The sequence below is a fragment of the Triturus cristatus genome, chromosome 8 (assembly GCF_964204655.1).
Source record: "Triturus cristatus chromosome 8, aTriCri1.1, whole genome shotgun sequence".
Classification (NCBI taxonomy): domain Eukaryota; kingdom Metazoa; phylum Chordata; class Amphibia; order Caudata; family Salamandridae; genus Triturus; species Triturus cristatus.
Genome location: NC_140591.1, coordinates 1,095,168,875 through 1,095,194,706, shown reverse-complemented (window position 1 = coordinate 1,095,194,706; position 25,832 = coordinate 1,095,168,875). Strand labels below are relative to the sequence as shown.

Genomic DNA, 25,832 nt, shown 5'->3' with positions numbered 1-25,832 from the left:
AGTGACGGAGTCACTCCCCTGCATTTGCAGGCACCGCAACGAAGCTGACCGGACATCCCATGGACTTCGAAAGGCTCAGCAACACAGGTGGTGGTTCAGCAACTCCCTCGAGGCCTGACCTGTTCTCTCTGCAATTTTGAGGCCAGTATCCCTAGTTGGAACTGCTGGAATCGAACCCCTGTGCACCGCGTTGACTTGCCGTTGCCAATGCCTGCACTCTAGAGATCCACGGGCTACAAGAAGCTCCAGCATCTCTATATGCCAAGATCAGCGTCCTCGCCGCATCCTCTGCACCTTGGGCCTTAATCTTTTGTGAGCTGCCCAAGGTCCTCTTGCGACTCTTTTGCCTTCGGCCTGTGGGTTCTCGCGAGGGTCTTCTCCTGGTTCAGAAGGCTCCCCTACTTGATCGGGGCCTGCTCTGACTCTCCTGCACTTGGTGAGTCCCTTGGACTTTGCTGGACCCTACGTTGCTTCTTCTTCACTTTCCACACCTGTTGCAGCTGCCAAGGCTTGTTGGTGCTCCCACTGGACAAAGACCCCCTGGTTCTCAACTACCAACGTGGGACAGCTTGTGCAGGGCTCATTGTCTTCCTCAGCGTCGCCTGGTCCTCACAGCTCCAGCTTCAAGGTCACCTGCATCATCCGCCATCGGTAGGCATTGCTTTTCAGTGCCTCCTGGTCTTCTCCGAGTGGCATAGACTCTGTTCCCTCTGCTTACAGGGTCTTCTCTTCAATAATCCACCCTTGGATTCCACCGGACTCTTGCACAGTCTTTGCCAGCGGCATCCTTACTGAAGTCCTCCATTCTACTGTGGTTTCCGATGTCACTTCGCACCTATGAACCCGGCTTCCCTGGTGTAGGTATCCTAGTTCCTGGGGCATCCAAGGGTGGGGTGACTCTCCAACCTCTGTCTTACACAGGGTTTCTTCAGGGTACACTGAGAAGGGTCCTTCTTTAAAACTGCAACCGCTACTTTCCCGTTGACTTCTGTTGAGTACGCGGCTGTGTTTTCACTCTGCACACAGATTCTGTGGGGTTCCTGGGTACTTACCTTGGGCGGTTCCCTGTGTCCCCAGCTCTTCTGAGTCTCCTGGTCCAAGTCCCGACTTCGGTCACAGTTCGCATTCCACTTTCTTAGTATATGGTTTGGTCTTCTACTGGAGACCACCGTGTATTGTGTATACTTACCTCTTGCAATTGAAGTATTATGGCTGATTTGTGTTGATATCTCCGGGTAGGAGGTACACCAATGTGTGAGTGTTGTGTAATAAATAGACATTTTTATATAAACACTGCGTGGTTCTTTTTTGTTTAACGTACACTACATGATTAGATCTGGTAAAACAAGCTGCTTAACACTTCTTCTGGTCTAAGCCTGAAGGCTGCTCTCCACAGCTACCACTTAGAAAGTTTTCTATGGTTGTCTAATACCACTAAAACCACCATAAGGGTTGTCTGGATTAGTACAAGGTGTTTCACTTAAATATTGTGCACCATATATTAAGCCACCCTCCTACATTCCCTTTGGCAGCTTGTCTACCTCAAACAAACAAAAGAAGGAGTACATCCGGGAGACGGATCGAAATCTCCAAATTGCTGGGAAAGGTGCACAAGGCAAGAAAAGTTTCCTTTCCTTTTGAAGACTCCTCACTTACCATCCTGGTTGGTGACATGCTTCATCATCGGGGTACCACCCGGATAGCAGAGTGCCATCCAGGTGTGCTTCGACATCTGATTACAGTGGAGCAGGTAGTTTTTTGGTGCAAGTGGGTCAATAGTGGATTAAAAATAGGCCAGATATCACTCACTATGAAGATTTATTCTGGAGCGACTGACCAATATTAAAAACATTGAGTAGATACCTTGCTTGGTTAAAATTGACCAATGGTATCTAAAAGTGGGAAATAGTGCTAATAAGTGCAAAAAAACGGTCTACATGTTTCAACCTGTGTTATGGTATTGTTAGGTTTTCGTCAGGACCAAATGCTGTGACCCGGGCGGTGTACACACGCTAAGGTGAACCCTACCCTTGATCACTGTGACCTAACCATCTACTCACGGTCAGGTGTCCTGTCATCCAATTTGAAGACAGTAAGAATCTGTAAAAAACAAACATCATTACAAGCAGACGCAATAGAACGTATGTAATACAGTGTTTGATGTAAAAGTGCTCCTTTTACTCCCAGATGTGTGCGTCGCGAACAAAAACAACTGAAGGACTACCCCTACATTACAGTGGTAAAGGTATGAAGGTAATTCAGTAACCGATTCAGTTGCTGAAAGCAATGATTATGACCCATTCATAATCGTCAAGTACAATGAGCGTAAATACGCCATTGCATGCAAATGCATTTAAGGTAATCCACAGGTTATCATTTGTGCCTGTGAAAGAATCATACAAACCCACTCTCTTCAATCATTCATAGTGGGTGTCTCCGCTCTCAAACAAAATCGTGAGGGCGTACGTTACAAAGCATGCATGCTCGTTATCACAGCGTTAGAATGAGGTACAAGTTGACATAAGAGGGGGAAAAAAAGCGCTTACTAAAAGACGCGTAATAGAGTGCCTCATGGGAGTTGGGGTCGTGGTGCTGGCTCAGAACCCGATCTGGAGAGAATAGTGACACGAAAGATGAAATAGCGCGTTCCTCAAAAAAGAATATAATAGATTCCTAGCTGATCATGGCACGTACTTACTTGGTGGAGTCAGTCACCGGCTGGATTGCCTACCCTATGCGACCCGTATCTGCTCCCCGAGGGCTGCCGTGTCAGAGCATCTCTGCAAGTTAAGTGCAAGGCATTTCCGGGAACTGGGACGTAGGAGGCGTGGTCACGTATATCAAGTGACTGACGTGAATGGGCGTGTATACGCGGTCGGCATGGTGATGGTAGCGTGTCAGGGAAATCGTGCTTTATTAAACGGACAAGAAGCTATCGTAGAGTGGCATGGGTATGCAAAAAGAATGTGACGGTGACATACCATAAAGAGAATGGTGCTCGTTCATATTTAGTGAACATGCAACTCAGTAGCGGAGATGCCAGGACCTGAAAACAAAGAAATAAAGAAGGAAAAGACACACAAGGGGGCGCAGTCTACTGGTTGCACACACAAGGGGGCACAGTCTACTGTTTACTAAACAAATCTGTAAGTCTGTTTATCAAGACAGTGCGCCTTGTGTGACAATGGAACAAGCTAATGCCTCATTCAAGGGAGTGGATCATACCTAATTTAGGCGTACAATAATGGAACGATTATCGGACATTTAGCGTGTACATTCATCCTTCTGGTGTTCTGAGTAAAAGGAGTGCTTGAAGCAGGCATACATTGATGCACATAAATCCAAAGGGCATCATAATGCGTGTCACTGAATCAAACCAATTACTCATTCTAGGGTGCGAATCATATCTCGATAAAGCATACACTAGTGAGATTCATAAATGATATATTGGTTAACACTGCTTCCTAGACTGAGTAAGAGACACAGACTCGTGTCATTATTATCTTACAGACAGTGTCGGCCGAATGATGGAGATCCAATTAGTAGAACAGTTATTAGTCTTATGATGTATTATTCTCATATAAAGCAATCAATATCTCATGATAGATAAATGAGTGTTAAAGTTATTTTGAAAGGACTGAGTGCCACGGAATATTATCGTTCAGGCCATTTTTGTGAGTGGATAGCCAATAAATCCACCTTTGCTCTTTCTCAAAAAGACGGTCTTGGAATTTAGTGCCCGTTTTTATCTGTTCGATAACAGTCCATCTCATGTCATTGGTTATGTGGTTAAACTGAAGAAAATGTTCAGTGAGTCTGGTTGTCATCCTTTTACACCTTATAGTGCTGTGGTGTTCACAGATTCTTTGCTTCACCTTCCTGCAGGTCATCCCTATGTAGTTCAAATTGCAAGGGCATTTTATCAAGTAGACCACATTGGTACTGTTGCAATTTGTATGAGTCCGCTGGCTCCATGTTTTGCCTGGTTCCAGTGACAATGTTTTAGTATTGTTAGTCAGGTGGCAAACACTGCAGTTGCCACATTGATAATGTCCCACTATGTTCGATAGGCCCCAAGCGTTGGTTATAGTTGGTGTCCCTACCTGTGGACAGTCTTTTGGGCGTGTGTTCACCAAGGAATCTTTCAGACTCCTTGCTTTCTTAAAGGAGAAAAGGGGTTTCTCCCAGTGTAGATTCCCTATATTGATGATAGACCAATGTTTGTTGATGGATCTTGTCATGAGATTGGAAGCTGTAAGCTTGTCTACCTCAACAATGGGGAAGTCCTCTCCCCTGGTGTCCCACATTTGCTCTTCAAATGCGGATTCACCTTTGAAGTGTGCTTTCTGAGGCTAACACCTACGTGGCTTCCTGCGGAAGAGATATGATACCTCCCTGGCCTGCAATCCCTTATTGTTCTTCCTGAAAGTCAGGGTCTGTCAGTGATAAACTACAGTTCCTCTACTCCACACCCAGCCCTCTTGCAATTTTTGCAGTTTCTCATTTTTTATTGCGAGTGTGGTAGCAATGTGAGAGTTGTCTGGTTTTAAATTCAATACCCTTATTTTTTTTTTTTACATGTAGCATACTGCGTTCGGCAGTCTCGCTGCAGCATTTTGCAATCCTGGCCAACCATATTGCAAAAAGGCCAGTAGGACAAGTTACTTACGTTCGATAACGCCTTATCTGGAAGAGACAACATCTAGCTGCAGATTCCTTACCTTTGAATTTCCCCCAGTGTCTGACTGGATCCAGAAGATTTTTTGTGAGCAGTATCCCTGCGCACTGGCAGGTGGCATAGGTGTTGTGCGCGCCGGAAATGACGTCCACGTCACATATATATAGGCACCACCACGGCATGCGGACGTCAGTTCTCTTCTTTGCACACCAGCCAGCATTGATTCGGGAGAAGAGCTACCCCTCTGTCAGTTTATGACAGGCTTTTTTAACATTTAGGCAACTTTTCACACCTAGGCGTCACTCTGTTAAGTTACAGTCCGAGATGTTGAATTAGTGACTGGTAGTTGTGTTACTTTTTACACAAGTCAGCATGATGAACAAGTTACTTACCTTAAGTAACGATGTATCTGTAAGAGACATATGTTCGTTATAGATTCCTCACCTTAAAATGTTCCACAGGCGTCAGACTGGATCCGGAGATTTTTCTTTACTAGTACCCCTGTTCATCTGTAGGTGGCGTTGGTCAACTCCGCGTCCATCATCGGAGTTGTGGTCGCCGAAATGACGTCACGGGTGCCTAAGTAGACGCCCCCCCCCCTGCGCACCGACGTCAGTTCTGACACGACTTTCCATGCCAAAAGCGCAGAGCCATGCAAGACACTGACCACTGGTGTGCCACAACTAGGATTCTGTAAGGGAGTTCCTATCCTTAGAAATCAGTTCTCAGAGCAGGGAGGATGGGTGGGGCGGTAAGGAATCTATAACTAACATGTGTCTCTTACAGATACATCATTACCAAAGGGAAGTAACTTGTTCATCTGAAAGACTGTTATAGAATCCTCACCTTAGAATAGATACCCCAGCAATGCCATCCCCGGAGAAGGAACTGCGAACCAAGTTCACACCAGAAAATCCTGGAGGACCGAACAGGCAAAACACGGGCAGAATAGCCGTTCCTCCGGACTTGGCTGTCCAGCCAGTAATGTCTGGTAAACGCGTGCATAGATGCCCACGTTACCGACTGGCAGAAATAAAGGAGTGGGACTCCGCAAGCCAATGCAGTGGTTGCTGCCTTAGCCCTAGTGGAGTGATCACGCAGCCCAACAGGAGGATCTTTCTTAGCTAGAGCATAGCAGATTTTTATGCAAAGTACAACCCATCGTGAGATGGTACGATTTTGAACAGCCCTGCTTTTCTTAGCACCCACATATCCAACAAAGAGCTGATCATCCACCCGGAAATCTTTGGTGCGGTCAAGATAGAATGTCAGCGCACGTTTAGGGTCCAGACAGTAGAGTCTCTCCTCCTCCTTGGAAGGGTGCAGAGGTGGGAAGAAAGTGGGTAATGTGATGGATTGACCTATATGAAATGGTGAAACCACTTTAGGTAGAAACAAAGGCCTTGTCCTAAGCACCACTTTGTCCGGATGCACAGAGAAGCAAGGGGGCTTGGAAGACAGAGCTTGAAGCTCGCTCACTCACTCTGCGAGCAGAGATGATGGCAACAAGGAAGGCATTCTTTAGAGTAAGAAGTTTGAGAACACAGTTATGAAGAGGCTCGAAAGGAGCACACATAATGGAATAAGAGAACAAAATCCAAGTCCCACTAGGGCATTATAAAAGGAGTTGGAGGAAATAGATGAGTAATACCCTTAAAGAATCTATTAACAATAGGAGACTTGAATAAGGATGGCTGATCTGGCAACCTAAGGAAGGCAGATAGCTGCAAGATAACCTTTCAAAGTGCGCAGGGCAGAGCCCTGCTGGGCTAACGAGAGTATGTACAGAAGAACCTCAGAAAGGGGGGCAGAAGGGGGATCCACAGCGTTTACTCCGCACCATGCCACAAACTTGTTCAATCTACAGGCGTATACCGATTTTGTGGAGGGACGCATGGCTGCCAAGCTCACATTACAGACTTCGGGCAGAAGCTCAAAAGCTGTCAACTGTCGCCACTCAATCTCCACGCAAGGAGGTGAAGGCTGGACAGGTTTAGGTGAAGAACGGCCCCCTGCTGCTGCGACAGAAGATCCTCCCGAAGGTGCAGTCCGATCAGAGGATTGATGGCCATGCTCCGGAGCTCGAGGTACCAGACTCTTAGTGCCCAGTCCAGAGCCACAAGGATAACTTGGGCCCTGTCACGCTTGATCTTCTTCAACACTTGGTGTAGAAGTGGTACAGGCAGAAAGACGTACAGGAGGCCTGAGCTCCACTCGCGCCGAAAAGCGCCGCAGAGTGAGTGCCACCTTGGAAACTACAACGTGCAATACTGCGGAAATTGCGCATACTCTTCGGTGGTGAATAGATCTAACCAAGGCTCTCCCCACCGCTGAAAGACCTTGCACCACCTACGGATGGAAACACATTTGTGATCGACCAGGCACTAATGGCTGAGTTTGTCCGCTCTGGTCTTCGGTGAACACACCAGGTGTTGATCCACCAGAGTTGTGCCCTGATTTTTCAGCCATGCACAGAGACGAGGAGCCTCCTGACAAAGGGTCCACAACCCCACCTCGCCCTGTTTGTTGCAGTACCACATGGCGGTGATGTTGTCTGGGAACACCTGCACCACTTTCCCTTTGAGAGAGGGAAGGAATGCCTTCAGTGCCAGTCTGATCGCCCAGAACTCCAGAAGGTTGATATGGAGCCTGGACTCCGCCAGAGACCAGATGCCGCTGATCTCCGCCTCTTCCAGCTGACTGCCCCATCCCAGGAGTGACGCATCTGTCACTACCGTTAGATCTGGTTGGGGAAGGGAGAGGGATCTGCACGGTGAAATTAAAGTGCTATGGCCCACCGTGAACTGTTGATAGCGCCTGTGGGTTGGCAAGACCGGAATATGGAAATAGGCGTCCTGCAAGTCCAACGCTACTATGCAGTCTCCTCGGTCGAGGGCAGATAGGACCTGAGCCAATGTGAGCATTTTGAACTTTTCCTTATGGAGGAAGCGGTTGAGGGCCCTGAGGTCTAGAATTGGATGCAGAACTTTGTCCTTCCTGGGCAGCAGAAATTAGCGGGAATAGCAACCATGACCTACTTCTGGCACAGTGACCCTCTCTATTGCTCCCTTGGCCAAAAGAGCAGAGACTTCCTGGCGGAGAAGCGCCAAGTGATCCTCTGACATGCTATTGTAAGACGGTGGCATGGAGGGAGGGGTTGTCTAGAAGGGGAGGGAGAAGCCCCTTCGAACGATTTGCAAAACCCACCTGTCCAATATAATGGATTGCTCTTGGGGGAGGTGATGGCGAATCCTGCCTCCCACTGGCTGAAGATGGGCCTGGAACGTTGGAATAGGAAGGCTCGGTACTGCCTCTTTGCTGACGAGGGAGTGGGGACAGGGACTACCTGTCCCAGGAGCCTGTGTGGTCCCTGCCGCCAACGTTACCTTTCCGCGCCAGGAGGCCTTTTTAAAAACATGCGGGCTTCTGCACCGCGGGACGCCCGTTACTGCCTCTTTGCTGCCGAGGGAGTGGGGACAGGGACTACCTGTCCCATGAGCCTGTGTGGTCCCTGCCACCGACGTTGCCTTTCCGCGCCTGGAGGCGCTTTTAAAAGAACTCACGGGCTCCCGCACCACGGGACGCTCGTTACTGCCTCTTTGCTGTCGAGGGAGTGGGGAGAGGGAATACCTGTCCCAGGAGCCTGTGTGGTCCCTGCCGCCGACGTTGTCTTTCCATGCCTGGAGGCGCTTTTAAAAGAACTCGCGGGCTCCCGCACCACGGGACGCACGTGGGTGTGGCTGCGCCTGGGCCAAGGTCGGGTCCGTCAAAGCCCCGTCAAAGCCCAGGAAAGGCTAGGCCCACCCTTTAAGCCCTGCTAACCTGCTCAAACTCCAACGACCACTCCCATCAGGAACCTTAGTAAGTGATTTATTGGGACTCTGGGGAAGTTTACCAAGCGCCACGTAAGACACTTAAGCTCTCTTTATTTCGGATTGGATTTGAACTGACCACTATCGTACTATGGCTAAAGTAAGGCGGGTAGACGAGAGGGAGGGTACATCTACACCTAGGTCTATGCAGAATACAACCCTTGACAGTTTAACGAGAGCTGCAAAAGTTATAGACAAGGAAATACTCTTAGTCCAATGCCGCCTATCATTAGAGGGGGTCCCTGACACTTGCATGAACCAGGATGCAACAACTAATGGGCGAAAAAGTGTAACTGTATTAGAGAGTCATACTCTAGAAGACCTGACAAATGACCCAGCTAGCCCTGAGCTAACCCCGCATCAATCCCAATGTCCAACTGGACCTGGTCCCCCCGCTAAAAGAAAGAGGAAGCTTAAACACCTAGAGCCTGAACCAATAGTAAATAACAGATCTAAAAGAAAGCAGAGACAGGCCCCTACTGGGGATAGTAATAGATCTAAGGCTGTATCAACAGTTGAAACAAGCCCTCCTCCCATGGTTTCGCCCCCCAAAATCTTATCTCCACATGATGTCAAGCTTCTTATGGATGGGTTTGATGAAATAATGCAAAAAAGATTATTACCTATCCTTAATAGGCTTTCACAAGCTAGAAAATGATGTGAAAGGTGTAAAAAAGATTCTTTCATCCCAAACTAGGGAACCAATTGGTAGTGGTCCATTAAGCTTTGGGTCTGGATGCCAGCGGGGAGATGAAAAAGGGGGTGAACCAAACAGGAAAGTTTGCAGCAAGGCCGAAAGGCACCACGACAACTTAGCGCATCCCCTAGGTAAAGCCAGTGAGCAAATGAATGACCAGGCTAAACAAGAAGACAATAGTAGGGATATTACCAGGCAAAACATTCATGATGGAAACACAGATCCCTCTAGTACTAGCCTGATTCAAAACAGGAAAGGCTAGGCCCCACCTAGGCAGCCAAATAAACAATCAAATGATGTTTCTTTATCTGAAGGTAGCCATAAGGATGTAACCCTTCACCTTCCCCCTGACTGTTGCCCTTATGTGGTGATATTAACCAACGTACCACCGCTTAGGGGAGAGAGAAATTAATCCTTTACCCAGCTAAAGAATTAGGTGTGCTATTGGCTCACACAGAACACAGATTTTTCTAGTTCTAGCTACCACAATATTCTGTATACACGCTGAGTTCACTGGGTTGGTCCCCTACGAAAAACTGCAAAGGGAGACTGTTGTGATCAACTGCAGATCACCTGACTTAGCAGGGCAACTACTCAATAGTTGGAGGAAACATCTTGGACAGGAACTAGAATATAAAATAGAGTTAATGCCCTTGGTTTTTTTTATAGGCATTTTAAACAGACCGGGTCAAATCCCCAACAAACTGTCCATACATTCCATAACCCAGTGAGAAGGCAAGCTCATTTTCCCCAGGAAGTTGGCAATAGATTTGAAGCCCTCAGTGACTTAGACAGCACTGACTGACTAAAAAAAGGGAGAGGGGCCTTGGCAGACAGCATATCCGCAGTAACCCATGTTGAGGGAAACCTAGTTATTGACATTACAGAGGACAAGGCGTTAGACATCACTTCACCTATAAGGCATACCACCCATGAAAGACCCCAGACATCAACAAATAGTAATTCAATACCGAGTCAATGGCGATGTGGAAATGAGTGTAATGACCAAGCACTACAGATTATCTCATGGAACACTGCCGGTATTAGATCTAAATGAAGTGACCCGGAATGGGGTAGGATGGTTGACAATCATCATATATGCCTATTTCAAGAAACCTGGGCGACCGAACGGGTCCACAGAGTGGGGTTCACCACATTCAGTATTGAAGCCAGACCATCAAAGGTGGGTCGAGCCGCGGGAGGGTTGATAATCTGGGTCAAGACAACACTGAATTGTAGATTCAAGAACCTGAAAGTAGATTCTAAAGAGATTCTTGGTATGGACTTGTTGTGGCCAAAAAAGGATGTGCAATTTAGACAGATTAATATCTACAACAGGTTTAGTAGTCACCATAAGCCCTCAGAAACAATAACAACCCTAGTTGATTGTTTAGAGAAATGCAGTGGAGGCCCTCCCCTAATTCTAGCTGGTGACTTTAACACAACCTATGAGACGGTGGAGTATATCCAAGAGCTAGTGCAGGAAGAAGAGCAAGCTAGGGGTGTTAAAAAACGTAACTAATCCTCCTATTAAAAGACTCACTAAAGTAGGCCAGCAGGTATTGTCCCTTACCCTTGCACAGGGGGTGCGTGCCTGTAATGGGCGGACACCAGCAGATGAGGCAGCTGAATTAACTTTCAAAAGGGGTAGCATGAAAAGCAGGATAGACTATATCATGGTGGACCTTGACTTGTGGCCCTACATCTAAGATATGACAGTCTTATATCGTGATGATAGTGATCATAATGCCCTTTGTCTGGAACTAACTGGCCTTCCGATCTTTGAGAGACAAACCCCTAACACTGTAGTTCCTATTATCACAAGGAGCAATAATAGACGTATAAAATGGCCCTGTGTGGTAGCTGATGAAGTGGCCCAGACCCTAGTGGCGCTCAGCAATTTAGGCAGTAATGAAGATTAACTTATTTTAACTAACTATCACAAATTGTCCAATAGCATCAAGCAATACATTTTTAAATCTATTAGTTTTAATACTTTTAAACGATGTAATGCCCTATGGTACAATGAGGACTGTAGACAAGCAAAGACTAATCTAACTGAAGCAGTAAAAAAATAAAAAAATTTTTAAAAGAGTTCAAGCGGTCATCACAAATAGCAGAAAGTTGTATAAGAGGGCACAGGCGGAAGCAAGAAAGAGCTGGGAGGCTAATAATTGGCGCACACTGGCAGAGGCTTCCAAACAGAAAGATAGCCAAACGTTCTGGCATTTACTTGCCAAGGGCTCAGTTAGGCAAGTCAGCGAAGACTATTTTTATATTCAGCCACAGATTTGGGAAGACTATTTTGAAAAACTTTATACCAGAGAGGTCCCATCTGTGTTAGAAGAAGAAATCTTGGTACCCTTAGGGGAAGGGACCCTGGCACCAATAAAGGGAACTGCTGAAGGGTTTTCCCTGAAAGAAATCACGGCAGCAATTAGCTCACTCCAGTCAGGAAAAGGCCCTGGCTTAGATAGACTTCCAGGAGACCTTTATAAAGCTGAGCCTGATATCTGGGGCCCCCTGTTTGAAAAGGTTTTTAATGCCATCCAGTGAAGCGGGGTTATTCCCCAGACTTGGAAAGTAGCAGAAATAATACCAATTTTTAAAAAAGGAGAGAAAGGGGACCCCTCAAACTATAGACCCATAAGACTTATAGACGTCTCTAAGAAACATTTCTGCAAAGTTATCTTGCTCAGCATTCAAAACTGGATGGAAGAAAATAGCATTATTTCCCATCTGCAGGCTGGATTTAGGACATCTACAAGTACCCTAGATCAAGTTTTTAGATTCCTGCTACTAATTTGAAAGGAAGTTAAGCTTCTGAAGGGTCACTTATATGTTGTCTTTGTTGACCTTAAAACAGCTTTCGACTCCATTGACCGCAATAAACTGTGGGTCACTCTAAAGAACTTAGAACTACCACACGATCTCCTCCAGCTACTGGTCCGCCTGCATGATGGCAATTACGCGGGAATTAGGTGGAAGCCAGATGGCAGCCTCTCAAACAGCATTGCAATCGATAAAGGGGTACGCCAGGGGTGTGTGCTTGCCCCAACCTTATTCACTCTTTACATTAATGAGCTGATCCAAGAGTTATATGACTGCGGGGGTGACCCCCCCCTAAACTAGCGGGTAGCCCCTTACCCTCCTTGTTATTCGCAGACGATACGCTCCTCATTTCTAAGACTCCGAAGGGTATTCAATATACTTTAAATAAGTTTGCAGAAGTGTGCAAAGATAGGGGCCTTGAAATCAATTGCTCCAAAACTAAATATATGTTCTTTAACCCTATAAAAGCTCAAAGGGGAAGCTGACATTGGGCACTCGGCAATTAGAACAGGTTAGGCCCTTTGACTACCTTGGAATCAGAATCAGTGATAATTTAGCTTGGACTTACCAAATCCAAAAGAGTGAGTCGTCTCAACAGCTAGTGTATTGCGCAATAGCATGGAGGCCAAGATGTTCTATATATCGCCCTATTTCTCCTGTATTAGAGATACATAGGGATAAAGGACTAGGTGCAGCCCTGTATGGTGCTGAACTGTGGGGCATGGAGAATACTAAAAAGCTAGAGGTGGTGGAAAATAAATTCTTGAGGGCAATACTTAATGTCCGAATTAATACCCCAATTCTACTCCTGCGTCTTTACCTAGGAGTTAGATCTGTTTCACACTTTGCTGTTCTCAGGGCACTGATGTTCTGGGTCAGAATCTGGGTTAATAATACGGAGATTCACGTAAAAGAGGCAGGGGTGGGACTTTTAACCCTTCAAAAACAGAAAGGAGAACTGCTCTGGTTCAAGAGTGTCAAAGATTTGCTTTATCGCCTAGGCCTTGATATGATGTGGGAGGCCCCGGGCTCCAATACAAAAAGAATGCCCCCCTTGCTAAAGAAGAAGTATTGGGATTTTATAAATTTCTCCTAGTAAAGAAACTGTAGCATGTGGTACTTCAACTTCGCAATTTTTAAATGTTAAGACCTGCTTTAATTTTGAAAATTACATGGATGAAATTGAACCACCACAAACACGAGCACTCTATATCCAGTTTAGGCTTGGGACCTTACCGCTAAACGCTTGGAAAAACAAATGGTCCAATGCTACCACCACCTCTATGTGCCCAATATGTTTGTCTGTACAAGAGTCAATCGAGCACTTCCTCTTTTTGTGTCCTGCGTACAGTAACATAAGGAAATCATGGATTGTCCCAGCCTGTAGTTTGCTCTCCTTTTCCTGCCCATCGGAAGCATTACGTATATTTCAATGAGACACACCACAATGGCTTGTTTTTGCAATCACAAGATATCTGTTATATGCCTGGTGGCAGAGACTAAAAGCCCCGCCATGGGCATAATTGACCAGGTCTTGCTATGTTATACAATCATTTTAAGAATTGTAAATATACATTTTCTCTTAATATTGAACTCTTTTTTTTAGCCATGAATATAAAAATTAAGATATGATGAAATATTCCATTTTATTCACTATCAGACAATGTATTTTTGTATTCTGTTTCATGATCATGCTATTGGTCGATTAATAAACTAACTAATGGATTTCCCTTGGGGGAGGTGATGGCGAATCCTGCCTCCCACTGGCTGAAGATGGGCCTGGAACGTTGGAATAGGAAGGCTTTGGAGGCAGTGGCAGGGGAGGGGGGGTTTGATGGTGAACTGATTCGCCCGCTGGCTCCCAGACCCGCAAGGATGCTGGGTCCCACCTCCGTGCCCACACAGAGGCTGGACAGCTTGCGTGTACCGGTGGCTAGACTGGGCCAGACGTGGCTGGGCACCCCTTCCGTAGCCACGAAAGCCAGACTGGGGTGGACGAGAAGACGCAGTGATGCCCAAAGACCTGGCTGTAGCTCGAGAATCTTTGAAGCGCGTAAGCGCAGAGTCGGCTTTGTCGCCAAAATGACGACCATCAAAGGGCATGTCCATCAAGGTTGACTGGACATCCCCCAAAAAGCCAGCTGTTCTCAACCAGGCATAGCGTCTCAGGGCTACCAATGTGGCAATCGTTCTGCCTAGTGTGTCGGTGGTATCCAGTCCACACCTTATGGTGAATTTGGCTGCGTATCTCCCATCCGCGACTGCCTGGGAGAGAAGAGCCTGGGCCTCCTCCGGGCACAGGGGCAGCACTTGATCTGATGTATCCCAGATGGAGTGCGAAAAACGGCTCAAGAGGCATGCGGCATTCACCGACCGCCGTGCTAAGCTGGAGGAAGAGAACATACGCTTCCCAAGGTGACCCAACTTCTTGGATTCCCGATCTGGGGAGCAGAAGGGAATGCACCCTTGGAAGAAGAGGCTTGGCCCACCAAGCTCTCAGGGGAAGGGTGTTGGATCAAGAACACTGGGTCGCCCGGAGCCTGGCGGTGGGCAATCGTCATGTCCACAGGCACCCCAGGGCTGGGCTTGGATTAAGGACATAATTGAAGGGCAGTAGGGGTTCAGAAGAGGAAGCTGCAAGCTGAAGCACTTCTGACAGGAGGGTAGTCCTAACTGCCACCAAAGGGAGCGCGAGGCCAAAGGCCTCGGCCGCCCTTCTCACCACCACCCCATAGGAAGCTCCCTTCTCCGTAGCCACGGTAGGGGGAGAAAGCAAACCAGTGTCAGGGCATGTGTCCAGACCACTGACATCACCCAGGTCCTCTTGCCAGTCCGGTTCTTCCAGCTGGTCAGTTAAAGGGTCCAGCGACCCCTCTCAGTCCTCATCATCACCCTCCTGTCGATAAGGAACACCAGGGATGAACAAGGGAACAAAAGTACCCTCCGGCGTCGGTTTCAACATCTGTGTCCAAGTCGGGCTGAGGCATGGGTCGACATCGGCTAGGGACACATTTTGTGCCAGGAACGTCATTGTTGGGATTGGCACAGGGGAAAGTCGAGTGAGATCAACCGGCGTCGATTCGGATCCGTGGAGGTTCCCCAGCACACAGGCTGCCCAAAAACGAGGTGTAAGGCCTCATAGAAGGTCTTCAGTTTGGCATGAGACACTCCAGCTCCAGGAAAAGGTGGGAGGCACGGAGTCATCTCAGGAGCAGGCATCTGAGGCAGTGCCTTTGAGCAACGACGCTCCGGGTCCCGCGCTTCGTAAGCCAACCGACAGGGAGAAGGCGAAGAAAGCCTGTGCTTCTTTACCTTCTTCTTGTGTTTGGACTTACCCAATGACCTAAACGACTTTAAGTGCGACGATGAGTGGGGGCTCCGCGACCGGCCTCAGGACCTTCCTCTCGAACGGGAGCGACGCAGAGCAGACCGTCGGCCCTCCAGCAACTTTCGGGACCACTCCCGCAAAGTTTTCGGCGCCATGGCCCGGCAGTCGGATAATGACTTCGGGTCGTGGTTGCGCTCCAGACACCACAGGCACACAAGGTGCGGGTTGCACAGACATCATCCTGTGACAGGCGCCACAGGGCTTGAAGCCAGTTTGACAAATGGACATCCCTCGTGCACCAGGAGTCGAAGGACTCGAAAAAGAAGTTGACGAAAGTTGCAAAATGTTTAGCTAAAAAGAGGCTAAGGGGTAGTTCTCTCTGGATCTGCGATAGGCTGGTGCAGAAAAAGAAAGAACTGAGGTCAGCGCGCAGGGGCGGCATCTAAGTAGGCACTGTGATGTATCTCAGCTACCACGACACCGACGACTCACGCTGTGTCGACCAATGCCACCTACTGACGCGCAGGGGTACTGCTAAAGAAAAATCTCCGGATCCAGTCTGATGCCTGGGGGTAAATTCTAAGGGGAGGAATCTATAACTGTCTCGTTCAGATAGATCAGTTTCAGTAGATTTGACCCTCATCTTTCCAGTACTACGGAATCTGCAAAGTACAAATGTACACTGCCAGAAATCTCTCAAACTAGCTTTCAACTAGATACAGTCAACGTTGGGTCAGATTTTTTTCCCCAATATGCAGCCTTCCATGTGACACCTTACACACAGGGAGGACCTGGCCTGGCAGTTCGTGCTGGACTGTTCCCATTGGGCACAGGGTCAAGACTGATTTGCATATGGCTGGGTTCAAACTGGAATGGCATGGTGAGCAAAAAAACTATGGATTTTAGCCCAGATCTCTGTACTGGGGTGAATGTATGACATTGTTCCGCATTCTGTCTATCAATTGTTGTTTCTACCTCTAGTCTGACTGTGCTATTGCTGTGATTTGTGGACTAACAGCAGAGAAACAGCTGATATTACTAGGTCAAACTTCTGTAGATCTTTGAGTCATGCTTAGCAGAAAAGACACCCTTCAAGAGAATCAGATGAATACTTGGAATGCTGATGAATAGCACATGGGCAACGTGAGGGCAAGACCGGATCAGTGCTTGCACGGCTGTTCTCAGGTCCTCTTCAAACAGAAAACAGGTCACACTGCGGAGAAGGGATAGTTGGTGCCAGTTTTTCCAGTTTTTGTGCGCAATGTGGATTTTGAAACAATGAAACTGAGGCTGCTGCTGACAAGGTAAACCCAATTACTTGGCACCAACACAGATTGTGGTATGAAGCACCCTGCCAATCATTCCTGGATTTGGTGCTTGCTGGCACAGGCAAGAAAGACAAACTAAGTATTTGTCAGATTCAGTTGGAGGCATACCCTAGTCTTCTGCGCTTCGAAGACTACACAGCAGGCCTTCAATGGAAAATATCTTTAGCAGATTCGAACCGTCGAAGCTGGATGTTTTATGTGCATAATGATTTCGATGTCTGCAAAGAGGTCCTCCATTTATGCAATAGAAATGACTGACAAGAGGATAGGGCCATAGGAGGTGCCACATCATGGGGATGGGGATGGGCCTGGAGAAGCTCCTCTGGACCATCTTGGCTCTGTGTTTAAGGTATGAAATGACCACTGTAATATGACATGGAAAAGAGAAAGCGAATCCCAGAGATGTAACTTATAAGATTATAAAACAGGCCATCATCTACTCTGCAAATGATGGCAGAACCAAAACGGTACTGAGTATTTGTGACAACCACCTGCGGAGAAGATTTCTGGTTGACATCGGTTACAAGAATTCCTTTAAATTAGTTACCAATCGAGACAGAGGGGGAAGTATTGATAAGCACTAGAATGGCTTTTGAATTAGTGGTTCCTATAGTAAAGTGTGTAATAACTTCATTACTGGCACTAATGAGGTTTTAACAATCAAGGAGAAGTCCAATCTCTTGTCCTCCCTTGCTTGGTTGAAGGAGGAAGAACTGTGCTTGAATGTCTAAAAAAACAAAAACAACAGAGAACTTAAGTATTTAGGTCATGCCACATAGCAAAATCCTGCATCAATGTGATATGGGTTCTTCAGCTTCTCAAAAAATAAGAGCCCTGAGGAAGAGAAAGGAGCTAGTAGTACCTTAAGTCTAATTCCAGCACCTCATCAAAGCGCTTGCAGAGGTTATGAATAATTGAGTGCTAGAGCAAAGCCAAAGGTTCTGTGCCCTGTACTTTAAAGGGAATGGGAAAATCAGGCATGGTTGGACAGTGTCCGTCTTGAAGGAGGTAAACAACAATGCAGTGAATAGGCAGCATCTGTACCCTGATGCAAGTTTGAAAATAGAGTGATGCCCTCTTGTGTTTCCTGGGTTGAGAAAAATTACATCAGCTCCTGCAGCAATGATCTCCAGTAAATACACTTGCAAGACATAACCAGGAAACCGTAAAAAGGCAGTTTCTTATATGGGTTATTTTGTGTAGGTTTATTATTCTGTATTTGGTAACCCCAGCACCTACCACACAACACTTAATAGTGAAATTATCGCACATAACAAAAATAATGTTTAATTTATTAGCCAGAATCTTTTGATGTCCTGAGAAGGCCGCTGACCTGTTGGGCACTAGAAGGGATGGCCACAACATTTTGACCCTTATGAGGATGACAGGTTGATAAGTAACCCCTGTTATCATCCATTTTCTGTTTTTAACTCTATCAAGACATCCCCATATAAAATAATTTTTGGATAGCACTGAATAGTTTTTGCTTACTCTGGCGATCGATAATTATTTGGAGGTATCATTTAAAAAAAAAAAAAAAAAAAAAAAAAAAATCTTGCACCACGCATTATAGTAGAGTCCTCCTTGGACTCAATTGAGCACACGGTGTGGAAAGCCCAATGATGAAGCATGCAACATTTTATTTAGGTGAGGGCCCTACATTTCCCATAGATTGTTCTGCTTAAGTAGGCATGTTAGTGATTTCGTGGAGCCTAGCCTTTCGTTTGTAGTAGGTGGGCTATGTAAGCACCTACGCTCCTTTTTAAATCAGCATCTAAATATACGGAGGCAGAGGCAATGGAATTCCTGCAGGAGTTTGGAGTGCGCGGCAGGACCTATGTGTAATGGTGATACATTCTGCATGCAAGACAGGCCGATTGCATGAAAACATGATTGTAGACAAAATTAGACAATATGTGCGACAGGCATAAGGCCCAGGAAAACAGACTAATTGAATGGTTAAGATAACAAATGTGTGCTTAATCACCATTTTCTCAGTATAGAAAATCTACATTTACTGACTCTGTTCAAATTAACTGGACAGAGAAGGACAGTTTTCCACTTCTCTGGTGTAAGAGTTGTAACTGCAGCTGCATGGAAAGGTGAACATGTAGCCGTCAATCTTGGATAAAAGGGAAATGTAGCATTAGCTTTTGCAGCCTCTTATGCTTCAGAAAAGGGGCACTGTAGCCATGTTTTTATAACAAAGCAGGAGCTGAGCACGAGTGACCACATTCCTTGCTCCAAAAGCCATTATTAGTAGTAAAAGTTTAGATGGTACCGATGCAGGGGCAAGGTTAGACACATGGGCCAGTCACTGAGGGATGTCTGAATGGTTGAATTCAGATTGCAGACAATGTCAGCATAAGGTTTTCAGGGAAATTAAATATGGCTTGGCATATTTAAGGCTTGGAAACTTAATAAAGCTATGTAAATTAGGTGGCTGTCAACAGTTGCACATGATTGCAGGCTGATACTTCAAAATAAATAATCATATAATCATGAAATACACATAATTGTGTGTGGGTAGAAGATCGTGGCTCAGTTTTATCCTCACCTGCAAATTAGCGCTTCTCTGACGGGTTTGTCTGACTCCTAATTCTCCTTGCCTAACAGCGTAACTCACTAGAAATGAGAAACACCTGCAACTTCTCATTTTCTCTGAAAAGGGTAAATTTCCACTTGTGGCAAAGGGATCTGTCAGGTGTGACCCCAATAATATTGGGATGACACAAAAAGATCCTTTACGGTTAAACTAGGAAACAAACCAAGAAAAGCTACCAAGATAGTTCAGAGAATTGAGCAACAGCTGCTGAGAGCAACCTGATGATAAATGTAATCCCAAAAGGGCTAAATCAAGCGTTTATCCTCCAAAAGTCTAAAAATATTTGTACATCTGAGCTGGTTAATAGTAACGTTTAGTATTTAAAGTGCCAGAAAAGAGTCCATCTAGGCGAAGAAATGTCATTCTACTTAGAAAAAAAAAATATGAAAAAGAACGTAAAAGGTCTGAGCGAAGCTCATCTTTCGCCACCTCTACTCCCTTATAGGGAAGTCTTACGGGCATACTATTTGAGAGGTCAACTTCTAAACTTAGACCAATGCACTGTGGTAAAGAAATCCCTGAAAACTGTACTCCTCTTGGCTTCTTACTTTGAAATGAGGAATTAGCTATTGAGGGAATGATTTTCTGGAATTGGATCACCCTCAAATGAAAAAAAAGGAATATGTTACTTACCCCATATGCATCTGTTTGTGGCATGTGTAGCTCTAAATACACATGCTGTGTATACTCCTGCCATCTGGTGTTGGGCTCAGATGCGTGCAACTTGCTTTTCTTTGAAGAAGTCCTTTCGAGTCACAAGTTACAGTGACTCCACCTATTGGTGGTAGTGTGCATGACATCGGCCATATTGTTAAAAAAAAAAAAAATCCGCATGAAGTGTGAGGATGTACACGGACATAGAGATACAAAAGAGATGACTATGTAAAATAATGCTCAAGGTTAAAGTTAGCACAATCTGCAACAGCCAGAGGTGAAATGGTAGGTAGGTGGACGCATGTGAATATTCAGCACTACATGCCACAAACAGATGCTTAAAGGGTAAGTAACATTTTCCTTTTGTGGCATGTGTAGTTGTAGACACACATGCTGTGCATAGACTGTAAAGCAGTCGGCCCAAAAGCTGTGGATTAGCTTGACGATGTTGCAGAAGATTGAAAAAGTATACGAAGGACAAACTTACCAATGTAAGCTTGCTGGCGGACCAATCCATGCACACAGTAATTCTTAGTAAATGTGTGTGGGGTTGACCATGTAGCTGCTTTGCAGATGTCAGCTATAGGAATATTACCCAGAAAAGCCATTGATGCTCCTTTCTTACGGATGGAGTGGGGTTTGCGAGGGACAGCAAAGGGTCTTTTTGCCTTAGCATAACAGGGCTGTATGCATTTTGAGCCCGCATGCCACACCAGACTTAAAATGAGCATGCCTCTTATGTGGTTTGGAGAAAGACAAAGAGCTGTTGCATCTTACGGAAGAGCATGGTTCTGACAATGTAATACAGGAGCACTCGTTTAACATCCAGGGTTAGCAGAGCACAGTCAGCTACTGATTCTAAATTTGGAAAGAAAACTAGGTTTCTATTGATTGGTTGAGATGAAAACTAGAAACCACTTTGGGTAGGAAACTGGGGTTTGTTCTTAGAACTACCCTATTGTGATGTACCTGGAAGAAAGGTTGTTTCAGTGTAAGAGCATGTATTTCACTGACGCGCTTGAGGGAAATGACGGCTATAAGGAAAGCCACCTTCCAGGAAAGGAGCTGTAAGAGATAAAAGTGAAGTGGATCAAAAGGATGGCCCATTAGTCTAGTGATTATTTTCCTGAACTTCCACAAAGGAGTGGAGGCATCAGTGGCGGGATAACCCTTTTGAGGCATTCCATGAAAGTTCCCAAATGTGTAGATAAGCAGCCACAGCAACTAAATGAAGTCTGAGAGAGGTATAGGCAAGGCCAGATTCCTGCAGGTGAAGAAGGTAACATAATGTCTTGCCCTGAGAATAGGAGATGGTCAACATGTTCAGGGAGACAGTAGTGTATGATACATTTCCACTTGGTCTCATAACAGGCTCTGGTTGTAAGCCTGCATGCTTCCTTCAGAATGGTTGTGTATTCTGTGGGGAGACTGAGGTAGCTAAATTCTAAGACGTCAGGAGTCAATTCGCAAGATAATGCTCTTGGAAGTTTGGATGCCTGAGAGTGTCTCAAATTTGGTAGAGAAAATCCAGTCAGCTCATGAGGCACAAGAGAGAAGACAAGAACAGTGGTAAACCAGGGCTGGCATGCTCAGGTTGGGTCTACTTGGATGTAAGTGAGGGATGTTTTTCTCAGTTTACATACCATAAATAGAAGGGGGAGGCTAAAAAGTGCAAGCAAATATCCCTGAACAATTAATCCATAGTGCATTGCCGATGGACTGTGGATGTGGGAGCCTGGAGGGGGAGATTGGGCATTTTTGGTGTTAGTGAACAGGCCCATCTATGGGAACCCCCAGTGGTGGAAGTATGTGATTAGGACTTGGGGGTGGAGTTCACATTCGTGGACTTGTTGATGCATCCTGCTGAGCAGGTCTGCCAAGTTGTTATCCGTCCTGGGAATGTACTGGATGAGGAGATGGGCTCTGATGTATCACCTACCGCCAAATGTTCTGGGCTAAAGCAGACAAGTAGTGTAAGTGGGTGCCCCCTGTTTTCATAGGTAAAACATGGCAGTCCAGTTGTCCGTCTGGACTAGGACTACTTTGTGTTGAATGAGAGAAAGGAAAGCCTTTAAGGCCAACTGAACAGGTAGCAGCTCCAGATGGTTGATGTGGAGACCCCTTTGGGCAGTTGTCCACACACCTTGAATACCGAGATTCTGCAGATGCGCTAACCAGTGGTGAGCGAGAGGGTCCGTGGTGATGGTCTCTTACCAAAGTTGAGAAAGGACCATTTATGTATCAGTTTGTTGGTATTTCACCACTGCCGAAAGGGAGAAGTACAGTCCCAAATCAACTGTAGATCCCTCTAAATGACCCTCCGCTTGTGACCAATGTGCTGCTAGGCATTGCGGACGCAAAAGAAATGTTAGTGTCATAGGTCCTCCCGCCAACCTCTGCTTTTATCAGAAGACAGAAAATGAGTTTTAAAGAAAGGAGGGTTATAAAGTGGCCTTAAGGGTTGAACTCACCTGTTTTCACACGTTTCTTTTGTCTCCATAAGGTGAACGTAGGTTCAAGACAATCAACCTAAAGCTGGAGACAAACCTCATTTGATAGCATCCTTAGTCCTATGTGGATAATCTCCATAAAAGCTCAGATTGTATTAAAGTTCAATTCAGAATCAGCGCAGGTTGCTCACTGCAGTACTTTCCAAGGAACACTTTAATACGACTCTTTAGAAGGCAGTGGTGGAAGAGTAGGAGGTTTTAGTATTTAGAAAATATTCAAGGAAATTATGCCAGTTTTAATGACAACTTAATGCAGAACATAACAAACATCAATCCAATCTTACCAGCAACACCAAAGGCAAAGTCTCCTGAACTTGTTGAAGCCAGATCTGCAAACGACTGGCCAGTGGATGAGCTAAATCCAAATAGATCGAAGTTTTTTAAACCTAAGAAAAGAAAAATATTTCTTTTAAAAGATAAACCTTGCAAAAACAGCTATCTTCATACAGTTCATTATTAATTTATTTGTGGTTACTTAGCAGCAATTACAGTTGCATCAAATGATACAGCAAATGGTATCGTACAGCAAAATTACGGTAAAAAAGGGTAGCCAGAGAATACGAACGAATGGACCTACTTGGTTCTCTAATCACTAGGTCAAGAACTCTAGGCTGACCAATAAATTATATAACACTTATACATTTTTGGTGCAGAACCAAAATTGAATATTGATACTTTTTTTTTTTTTTTTTTTTTTTTGAAAAAGTTTTATTAAGCAATAATTCGGTTACAAGTACGGGCCTACAACCACCCGGGCCGGCCGCTAGGTACAGAAGGAAATCTACACATATCAAAGCTACAATCAGTTCCCAGGGCACTGCCCTGCAGTGGCTCCAGATAGTTCTCGAGGAACAGGAAGCGTAAGTCCAACAATCACAAAAACAAAAAGACAAACAATACACAACATAAGGCGAGTTATGAGGGAAACCAGTGCGGGTCAGGTTCCCCCCGGGAAACTCCAGTCAGGACAATTGAGCAAACCGCTAAAGAGAGGAGTACCGGGAGGCCGGGGACGGAGGGGGGGGGGGGGGGGGGGGAGGGGGTCAAGGAAGATGAACGTCCATATGTAGTTGTTCCAAAGGCGCCAGGAGCCATCAAGGGTCAGGGGGACATGGCGATATCAGTATCTACCAGGGGGGGCGTACAGATGCCTCCGCGATACGCGTTCCATTGCCCCCAAATTCTACCCCATGCCCCCGGCTTGCCACGGGCCACATACACAGTCTTCTCCCTAAACATACACCAGTCCATATTCTCCTTCCATACTGACACGGTGGGCGGCCGTTGAGCGCCCCAAAGTTGCGCTATGTCCCTCTTGGCAATCATGTTCCCTAGGGCCGCCCACCGAGTCTGAGCCGCGCTGTAGTCATTGGGCTCCCACACATTCAGGACACAGCGACGCACCTCCGGCAGCAGCACAACCCCGGTGACCTGTCCCATAACCGTGTGGACCCGGCGCCAGTAGTCCGCCACCTCGCGGCACTCCCAAAGGATATGAAGAAAGGTGGCGCTGAGCCCACAGCCTCGCTTACAGAGCCCGTCGCCGGAAAATCCCATCGAGACCAAGCGCGGACCCGTCACATACACCCGGTGGAGAATCTTGAGCTGTACCAACCGAAGACGAGCCGGAATGGCAACCTCCTTGGGGGACGACAGTGCAGACTGCCAATCTTCGTCGTCCAATTCCACCCCGTCCCCAGTCCAAGCCTCCCGAAGGCGAACAAGAAGGTCCGCCCGGTGATTAATTAATTTTTTATAAATTAAAGAAATAGTACTATCAGGGACATGTCCATCAAGAATGCGGTCCTCGAGGGGCGAGGAAACAGGGATCTTGGTCCCCTCCCCGAAGACCGAGAGCAGGGCGTGTCGAACCTGGGCGTAGCGGAAGAACTCCCTGTCGGTCAGCTCGTATTCGGCCTGGAGCACCGCGAAAGTCTTTACCGCGCCCTTGTGCCACAGGTCTCCCACTTTGCTGATACCAATCGTGTCCCACTGGTCAAACCCCTTCGTGGTCCACAAGCTTCCCAGGCGGTCGGAAGCAAACAAGGGAGTAGCACATGTTAATCGCTCACTCCAGCCCATGGCCGCAGTGGCAGCCCTCCAGGTCCGCACCGCAATCTTAGTAGGACCCGTAAGGGTCCGGCCAGCCAGGCGGGAATAAAGTGCCCTGTTGTAGTTCCCGCCGGGAAGCAGGAACTTGTCCATCTCATACGCCGGATTCAAGCCGGGCGCATACGTGGCGTGGTTAATGGCAGATAGCTGCGAGGCCCAATAGTACCTGCGAATGTCAGGAAGCGCGATGCCCCCGTCATACCAGGGGAGAGTGAGCTTGGCAAGAGCAATACGCGCCCACCCGTCCCACACCAGTCTCCTCTGCAGGCTCTCCACCTCCCGAAAGTAGGCCACTGGGATAACATCGAAGGAGTTCTGGAGTGCGTAGAGGAACCTGGGAAGGGACATCATTTTAAACAGCGCGGCCCGACCCAGCGGGGACAGGGGGAGCCTGCACCACCGGGCCGTGTCCTCCCGCAGCCGCCGAAGTGGACGCAGGAGATTCTGCTCATAGCGAGCCACCGGGTCCAGCGAAACGTATATCCCCAGGTACTTAAAGCCGCTCAGAGATATCTGAATCGGGAGCCGAGGCGGCAGGAGAGGAGGACCACCAGAGATGGGATAAACGCAGGATTTAGACCAATTGATCGTGAGACCCGAATTAGTCCCAAAGGAGGTCAGAACGTCAAAGAGGACGTTGAGTGACTGCCGCGGTGAGGTGAGATACAGGAGAATGTCGTCCGCATACAGCGAGACCCGATCTTCGAAGCCCGGGCCCCACCGGATCCCTCCAAGCGAGGGCTCCCAACGGAGCCAGGCAGCGAGTGGCTCCAGGGCGAGAGCAAAAAGCAACGGGGACAACGGGCACCCCTGCCTCGTGCCCCTGCCGAGGGCAAAGGGCCGAGAGACCCGCCCATTCACCACCACTTGAGCCATGGGTCCCGTGTAAAGGAGCCTCACCCAGCCAATAAATCCCTCTCCAAAGCCGAATTTATCCAAGACGGCCCAGAGGAATGGCCACTCAATAGTATCAAAGGCCATCGTGGCATCCAAAGAAACCAGCACGGCCGGTTCGGAGAGAAACTCCGCCCTGGCAAGGGCACCGTGAAGACGCCGCAAGTTAAGAGCGGTGTTGCGGTGCGGGATAAAGCCGCATTGGTCCGGATGAATAAGGTCGCACACGACACTCAACAATCGATTGGCCAGGACTTTCGCCAGGATTTTGGGCTCCGCGTTGAGCAGTGAAATGGGCCGGTAAGAAGTACAGCGGTCTCGC

General features: G+C 47.0%; 1 protein-coding gene across 1 annotated transcript in view; it reads right to left on the bottom strand.

The window, feature by feature from the left end:
- RGPD4 (RANBP2 like and GRIP domain containing 4) overlaps positions 1-25,832 on the bottom strand; it is a 795,990-nt gene that overhangs the window by 22,608 nt on the left and 747,550 nt on the right. Inside the window, exon 25 of the mRNA XM_085622637.1 lies at positions 22,789-22,890. Within this exon, the coding sequence (XP_085478763.1) occupies positions 22,789-22,890 (102 nt within the window). The remainder of the gene's footprint in view (positions 1-22,788; positions 22,891-25,832) is intronic.